Source organism: Erigeron canadensis, chromosome 1 (genome assembly GCF_010389155.1).
Source record: "Erigeron canadensis isolate Cc75 chromosome 1, C_canadensis_v1, whole genome shotgun sequence".
Classification (NCBI taxonomy): Eukaryota; Viridiplantae; Streptophyta; class Magnoliopsida; order Asterales; family Asteraceae; genus Erigeron; species Erigeron canadensis.
This window is the reverse complement of record NC_057761.1, coordinates 16,588,940-16,598,194: the sequence shown is the minus strand read 5'-3', so window position 1 is coordinate 16,598,194 and position 9,255 is coordinate 16,588,940. Positions and strand designations below refer to the sequence as shown.

Below are 9,255 nucleotides of genomic sequence, written 5' to 3'. Positions count from 1 at the left end.
TTTGTCATACCAAAAGAAATTATAATACACCATCATTCAAATTCATAGTAGAACCATACAAAACTGAATGTGGGTTAAAATGTCTTCATAAAACAGACCAAGTAAACCAAAAGATGCCTATTGCATTACTTGTTCATATCATTCAATACATACTAAAAGAGAACAATCGGGTTGTCTTCAGACGCTCCTTCTTCGTCGGGTTCCATCTTTCGCGCTTTGAATTTTCTTGGCCTCAAGAGATACTGCCTGCGCGCGGAGGGTTTCTCGTCGTCATTCTCATGAGATTGAGCAGGTGGAGTTTTGATTTGCTGTTCCTCATCATTGTTATCTTCTTCCTCCTCAATTTGTGGTTGCTCATCATTCTCATGGGATTGATTAGTTGGTGAACTGAGTTGTTGTTCCTCATCATTGTTTTCTTCTTCCTCCTCAACCTCTGGTTCCTCTATCTCTTGAATGTCAGTATCGAGGTCTTCATCTTCATTGGTCTGGTAGCTGTAATCGGATTTGTTGTTAAGCCGATCTTCAGTTTCTGTTCAATGTACCAAGATATATGCACAGTCAATTTAACATTATATTTTAAACTGATAATATAAAATAGTCAATTCCATCTACTAATTTCAAATTGAGTACATTGTTGATACTTATTCAGATATGAAATTAAATATATATGTTTTTGTCAGATATGTATATATTTTTTCCTATTTTGTCTTTATTATGTATGTAAACGTCCGTTTATTTTTAAGTTTCATGAATTGTGTATTAAAATTTTAATTAGGTATTAATATTGTAAGTATCCATGGATTTCTTTTTATTTAAGAGGTCTTAATCATATGGGCTGGTTTATGCAGACTATGTATATTAACATTTGAGTATTGGTATCAAGATTAATTGAAGTTTCATTGGGTTGCATAGATGGTAATTTAATCATGCACGTGCTCTGTATATTTGTAATATGAATAACAATTACGTAGAATGTTGCTACGACAATTGCAGAGATTATTTGTCTAGATGTATTGCAATTGAGAGGCATTCTAACCATGGAAGTGCTTGTTCGTAAGTAGGTTAGTTTTACATCAACACCACATCAGTTCATAAGTTGTATGCATAAGACCATGAATTATGAAGTTATTTGAAACGATTTTTTGGTTCAATCAAAAGAAAGCAGGCACCTTTAGATTTAATACTACATTAAAGAGTTTAACAGTGGTTAATGTATCAAAAGATAGGTTTTGTTGTCTTCCATAAACAAACATCAGAGCAGATTACCTAGTAAGAATATTAGCATAATTGAAAACAGAGTCTTTCATTCTGTATGCAGAATTCCTGGAGCAATTCAAATCGTAGCTTTTTCCCGGATAAAATCCCTGTTTGTTCAGTGAATGTCTTCCAATCAGAGATTAAATGCAGTTGACTGTTTTTGTTCTCTGTTGTTTCTGGTTTTCTTTTTACAGAAGCTTTGAATAACATGTGGCGATAAAGAATTCTAGCTTCCCGGTACATATGAAGTTTCTGATTTGATATAAACTTGCTTGGTATTTTCTGCGGTAATCAAAGTTGAAATACGCTTAATGGAGTGTATAGTAGTCATATCAGTTTAGAATTAGATGTTTAAAAAGTAAACAGAAATACCAATGCACGGGTTGCCAATGTACTGACAGTGAGCCTTTGGTAAAAGTAAGGATTTATCCTGTTGTGATTATGAAGCGGATGGTTACATCTTTTACTTGGACCGGTATGCAATGATATACCGTACTTGTTGAATACGGTTACTCCATATACGACTCTGTACTTTCTAGTTTGTATTTGTTTCTGAAAAGGAAGCCAACAGTTGTTTTCAACATTGTTTTGGGACGCAAAGATCTTCCATTGTGATCCAACGAATGCATGGGCTATTCCATGTTCATCCCCTTTCATTTCTGGTTCATTTTCTGCATGTGGTACATACTCAACTTGAACAACATCTTGATTCCCTCCGAGCAATCTTGCTGTCTTGTTTTCCGTCTGATCTTCTCTGAGAGGTAATTCTAATAGGAACTGGTGGGGTAAAATCTACAATTGGTAAAACAATAATGCTTAGTTCTTGTAAACTTTATAATGGATATCAACATAGATTTTTGTAGATATTTTATACACGTCACCTGCTTGTCGTAACTTTCATAAGTTGCTTTTACCAAGCATGCCGGAATATAAGTTCCACCAGGATATGTATGAACCTCGAGTCCATTTTTGTCAAAGACATGGATAATGAATACAATCCCTACATGATGTGTGAAACAGAGTGTCTCGATCTCATGTAGGTTTAGGGTCTGAACAAACGTGGTCCATTCATCACCAAACAATCGAAGACAACCATCCAACATAACTTGTAAGCAGATTTCGTAGGTTGTTTGTTTGTAATCTACTATCTTAAAGGAAGGACATTTATCGGGTAACTTGGTTTTTACAACTGCAGGCAAAATCTATATATATACAATGTATTCAGTGGCATATAACAAAATTATGATCACAAAGGATGAATAATATGATGTACCTACCATGCTTTCATAGATGTTTGGTATGTTGATAATATTTATTATTACTTGAGAGCCCATCTGCAAATATGACAGACTAATGCTAAGGCAAAGGGTTGAGAAACTCAACGACAGTTATGAAAATAATTGGAAAAATCAGATTCAGTGGTCAACTGTCCCTATCGGAAATTAGGATTGACTACGGATTCGAATCATAGTACATGATTTCATAAAACTACACAATTTTCCTATTCTAAATCAAGCAGGTTCTACATGAAGAAGAATTCGCTCAGCGTGTTTTATTCGATACAGGTAGGAAAAGAACCCGACCCAGTGTTATTAAAAGAATAGAGAAAACAGAACCAAGTCAAGATGATAAGGATCAATCCCTTTAGGAACTGGAGTTTCATCTCTTTTCTATTTCCATTCAAGAGTTCCTATGTGTTTCCATGCTCCTTTGAGACTCCGAAAAATGGACAAATTCCTTTTCTTAGGAATACATACTGGATTCATCAGTACAAAAAGGATAATGGTAATCCCGCCATCAACTACTTAAGGAATAGAGTAATGAGGGATGCAGAGTAGTTCATCCTAATAGAATAATGATCATAAAAAAGTTTGTATTATTTTCCCCCCTTTTCCACTTTCTAATGAAATAAACCCTAAAGGAAAGATGATTCAAGGATATTTTCTGATCAAGATACTACTATGAAAATATATATAAATATGGTTACCTTAGGAACGTTGATGGCAATAAGCTCTGATTAGATGGCCGTTCTTTTTTCAAGTATTTATTCTTCTACTGGCTTAGGATTTCTCATTGTTGTTGATGATGACTAACGATCATATTTTAATAGAATATACTAACCGGTTCAAGTCATTCAGAGTGATTTCTGGATTAAAAAGTATAAAGGATGAGTAACAGTATTTGGTTATTGATGATGAAATGATGGTAGAGAAAGATGTTTGAGATGGCGCCAAGAGTCAATCCAGAAGTGATGTGTTTGTTGACCGTGAAAATTAACTACAACCTCATCAGTATCTATTATCCCCTTGTACAATTCATTATTATGATTTTAGAGATATAAATTAGTTGGGCTATGCATTTGTTTGGGCTCATGTGTTGGGTTAATCATGCTTACTTGTTTGATTATTTACATTTCTTAAATTCAAATATACATTTGTGATAATAAGTTGGAGAAAGATCTTTTGTTAATGAATATGGTATAGTTGATTATATAAATTTCATAACTATATATATATGATGATGATGATAATGTTTATCATTTATGTATTTAATATGAATAACCAAAAGAGAATGTGTGCGAAGATAACTGAAGCTGTATGGCAACTGGACAATTCTTTTTTGAGGGATACATTATAAATCGGTGTCCCAGTTGGAAAAGTTTCATGGAAAAGTTTTTCCATACTTTATGTCTGGTATATTTTACCTAATTTGCTTTCTTAAGGGTCAAATTCAAATCAATCATCTATTCTTTAGAAGTAAGAGTAGTGATGAATAGACCTAATAATAGGTCACGTCATATAATTATTATTATTATTATTATTTATATTTAAATTTATTAATTCGTTAAGTCTACTAATTTTTCCTAGGAAAAAATGAATGTGGTAAAAGTTTTATGGAGATATGGATATTTTTTACTTGATAATTGTTATTTGTATTTTTGCATGAAATGTATTTTCAGATGAAAATTATCATTGGTTATTGGTGTCCCAGTTGGAAAAGTTTCATGGAAAAGTCTTTTATTTCAGAATCTCTTTGGTCATGATCTTCGTGACCGTGTTATAGCATAGGATTTTTGTCTTGGTATAAGTTATTTGTAATTTTGCATGAAATGTATTTTCGGATGAAAATTGTCATTGGTTGTGATTTTAATATACTCCAATGAACTAAATAAATAATATCTGAGTATTTATATTTCTTGTTTTTATAGATTGGAATTTAATAAAGAAATCCTATTATTATGGATATAAAATAGATTTAATATGTAAAAAATTCTCAATTTTTAATATTTGTTAAAATTTAAGGTTTGGTTTGTAAATATACTTAACATAGGGCAAAAAACAGTCTAAACATCAGAATGCAAGGACTTTTATTAATTTTCGAAAATAGATACATATTTGAAAATAATGAATTACATGTAATAAATTAGTTAGGAGGAATACGAAAGAGTGGAAACTGCTTGAAGAAAGACACTGTTCCTTCTTTGATCATAATGGGACACGGTTTCAGAATATCAAGCTCAATTTATTTTATTATATAATAGAGCACTTCATATATTTTATAGGTATCAGGGAAAGTTTTAGGGTTATCGAAAAACAACCACCATTATCAAAAAAGAGAAAATCAATTCAAGAAGGAAAATGAATCGTGTTCGTGTAGATACTTGGACTTTTCTTCATGGTCCAAGGATGTTCAAATTTAAGAAAAGCAATCGGAGAAGGGTGATGATTGAAAAAATAAAGAAGGTTTTGAAGTTGGAGGAGAGTTTGTTATGGGATATATACAGACAGGGGAATCTACCAGGGCATGGCTCTCTGCAATGCAGGGCTTTAATGAGGGCATTTCGGAAAAAATTTGAACCTAAAAAATTCATAATAGCTGAAGATGGTTGGAGGACTGTGATTTGGTGGTCTTTTTCGAGAAGAGGCTGCATACAAATTTATTGGGGGAATGATCAGATCCGCTGGTATCGGAGAGATAGAGTAGTGGAGACATGTGATATTGAAGTGTTGGAGCAACTCATGAACATGCCATGCAATCGATGGGACGACCCTGAATTTGTTGTTCAATTCCAAATGGATTGCAGTGTTCGTGTGACTGAGTTGAAAGACGCAGAGGAGAATGCAGGGGATGGTAGGTATGATTCTGATGATATGGGTGATGCGGAGATATGGGGCTTGCCGTAAGGGTTTGGTTATTGGTAACTTTATGAATGTAATTATGATGTTTTTAAGTTAAATATGATGATTAATCTTTTGTGCATCAGGATTCAAGTAATCCCTTTTTTTGGTTTCATAATTGTAGTGAATGGTGATATTACTGCTTTTGATTACTATATATGTCAAATTCTGAAATATGAATAATTGTCTAATGTGATGTGATCTTATTATGGAATATAATTTCCTTTTAAATTGTAATGAAACTTGTGTTGGTGATAATTGGCTTGTTTTTGGAGATGTGTTTTTCCATATTTAAAGTTTATTGTATTGTTCAGATTCAAATAATGATGCTAATGAGTATTGTCTTTGTTACGAATATTAGTAATGTTAATTGTTTGTTGTTATTTCATTTGGATGTTTCAACTTTTCTTTTATGTCAATGAAATTGTGATGTTTGTTTTGTTAAATTGTTAAACAAATAGGTATGTATATTAGTTATGTTTGTAAAGCCATGATTATGTAGCCATTAATAAATTTGTATCTTTATTGCAATGACATGATTTTCCGTATTATTCAGTGTTACATTATAGATGGTAGGCCAGGGTAAGATGATTTTACATTGTCATAGTATATGTTAAGGAGATTAGTCATTTCTATTATTTCTGCAGCAGAAGACTATTATGAATTAAAGAACAGTGAGCAACATTATCTTAATGCTATTAATGGAAGCTACAATCTGCAATAGCTAAATATGGTTAAAGGTATGTCCTGGTATTTGCTTTCATGTTAAACATATATATGTACACATTCACATATAAACATATAGATATCTTTGTTATTTAAATTTAAAAAAATGCAAAAATAAGATATGACAGATGAGGGTATTATTCATAAGTACTTTATTAAAATCAATGAAGGTTGTTGAATGTTTCCTTATATACAATATTGCAGGTATGATTTTTGAACTCCAAATCCCGATCGTCTACTATTAAAATCTTCAGACCTTCGGGCCGGGTAACTCGGGAAAGCGCAACATATAGTTGCCCATGACTAAAGACAGGATTAGGTAGATACAACCCAACATGATTTAGTGATTGGCCCTGGCTCTTGTTTATGGTCATTGCATAGCATGGTTTAACAGGGAATTGCCTGCGTTTGATTATGAATGGCCATTTTGATGCCATTGATGTTAGGTAACTCCTTGGAATCAATGCTGTTTCACCCAATCTTGACCCTATTATTATTCTTGCCTTGAGGACAAATTTCCCAAGATCTGTGATAATCAATCGAGTTCCATTGCATAAGCCTTTGCTTGGGTTTACATTTCTTAGCAGCATAACAGGAAGCCCTACTTTCAGTTTCAGTTCATGGGGCGGCATACCCGGGAAATTCAATGAGTTTAAAAACTCAATTGGATACAACTCTTCTTGACCTGATGTTTCTGTAGAAGCTTTACAGATTTCATCTGAACTTTTGTATACTCTTGCAGGATGTTTTAACTTGTTAAACATCTGCTCGTTTATCTCATCTGCATCTGTATTTTTTGGTGTCAATATAGCTCTTTCTCGAAGGTAGTTGTCATCATCTTTGTTATCATCGAAATCGGGAAACGTCACATTGATGATTTCTTGAATTGGAGCAATGGTATATGGAATGATAAATTTTTCTAGAATTTGAATCCAGGTAGGTTCATCTTCACCTTCTTTCATCTTTGCAACTACTATACCATCTCCAATATCTAAAACCCATTTGTTAAAGTTTTGTTTTTCTCTATCTAAGATTCCGGATGAAGAATACTCGTTGACACGCATACTACGGGACAATCCACAAATCAGATTTATTAATACATGATTGCACTATTTCTTGACGTTTGCCTTTGGGAATAACTGGCAGGATCTGTCTGAAATCTCCTCCAAGTAAAACAGTCATGCCTCCAAAAACTCGATCCCTGTTTTCTGGTTTATTCAAACCCAATATGTCTTTAAGAGTCTTATCTAGAGCCTTAAACGCATATTTCTGGGTCATTGGTGCTTCATCCCATATAATTAGCTTTGCCTCCTGCATTAGAGCTGCCAAATGTGTCTTCTGTTTAATACCGCATGTACTATTGTCCATGAGCTCCAACGGTATTACAAATCGACTATGTGCTGTTCGTCCACCAGGTAGCAATAAGGATGCAATACCTATAACAAATTAGATGTTTTTTCAAATTAACATATCTTTAAATATGAGATTTGATTTTACCAATTGGAAATATTTGGAAAAGATATATCTTGATTTTAAATGCTTTTTGATAATTAATATTTCCAGTTTTTAATTCATTTATATCTATTACCTGAGGATGCGACAGCAAGAGCGATTATTCCTTCTGAACGTAGTCGAGACAGTATAGTTTTATATAGGAATGTATTACCAGTGCCACCAGGTCCATAGACAAAATAGAAGCCTCCGTTTTCTTTCTTCGCTGATGAGATGACGCTCTGATATATTGACAATTGATCTGGGTTCAACTGCTGATGGAGATATTCATGTTCAGATTTTTCTAAATCCCGGTTATAACTAAGCTCTTCTCTTATCAAGCAGTTATCCATAGCATTCAGTAATCTTTCATCTGGTTTTGGAAGATCACTAAAATCCTCTAACGATTTTCCATTCCACTGTAATGTTTCATCTATTTCTACCAAACAATAATTCCTCATCTGTTCTTCCGAGAGATGTAGACCAGGATACATGAATTGTTTCCTTTTCTTGTACAAAATATCCTCAGCCAATATTTCCCAAGTATCTTCCCAAAGCTGTCGGCAGCGAAGCCCAATTGACATTTCACCAGATCAATCAACTGGAGATCCTTCAGTGTAAATCCCTTTACAAAGCTTTACACTGATTACGAGGAGGACCTTTTACACTACATCCTTTTAACCGGACAATAATCTTGTCTGTGGATAAAAGTGCAAAGATGTGGAGTGGTTGAATAAAGTAACCTTTTGTCTTACTTTATTTAGCACACACAAAGGATTATTTACTAATACTTTTGTGTGCTGTCAACCATATTTGTACTTCGAAGTTGAGATCCCAATGCTCATACTTCGACTATAAATAGAGGTCCTTGCCCAAGCATTTCAACAACTTTGCAACCACATACATTCTGCAATATTGGTGAACTTGTGCAATATTCTCTCAATCGCAAAAAGGAACATTTCACAACTTTAAGTGTTTCGATTGTTAGGAGAATTTCCAAGTATAGATCAATTGTATTTCATAGGTTGTTAGGATATTTACATCTTTGTATTATCTTGGTTCCGCAACAACCTTGTATTTTATTTAACAATCAATAGATAAAATACACTTGAAAATTACATATTGTCTCACCAATTATAAATATTTGTTATTCATTTATTGCTTTGTATTTACTTATTCCGACTGTCACCTTAATAAGTAACTTTCCAGTTAACCTGGTACACAATCACTCTAAACTGGCCACGTCCAGATTAAGTGATTGTGTTGCAAAGTACACTCACCATTGACATAGAGGTGTCTTCAGCACTCATCTAGTAATAGTTGGGACTTACAAGTGGTATTAGAGCAGGCAGGTTGAATTGTTTCAATTCTATAACCTAGGTCTGCTTGATGGCTGCTGAAGGTGAGAATGGTTCTGGTCCCCAAAATGAAACTAATCCTAATCCTAACATTAATGTTACAACTCCTTTGAACACCAATCCTCCTCCTCCTCCTACTCCTGGAGCTAGCCATGTCCATGTACACTATTCCAATACTCCAGTTCCCAAATTCGATGGGAATGGTGAGACCTTTGGTACATGGAAAGCTAGAATGCTCTTGCATT

The 9,255-nt window shown here is 33.7% G+C and overlaps 1 protein-coding gene across 1 annotated transcript; it reads right to left on the bottom strand.

Moving 5' to 3' along the window:
* Positions 1–1,209: 1,209 nt before the first annotated feature.
* Positions 1,210–3,486, bottom strand: LOC122586089. The gene is made up of 5 exons (XM_043758198.1): positions 3,245–3,486; positions 2,535–2,591; positions 2,139–2,459; positions 1,630–2,049; positions 1,210–1,539 (listed from the first exon to the last, which is right to left on the bottom strand). Exons 2-5 carry the CDS (start codon positions 2,589–2,591, stop codon positions 1,279–1,281), a joined length of 1,059 nt encoding a protein of 352 aa, XP_043614133.1. The 5' UTR covers positions 3,245–3,486; the 3' UTR covers positions 1,210–1,278.
* Positions 3,487–9,255: the final 5,769 nt, after the last annotated feature.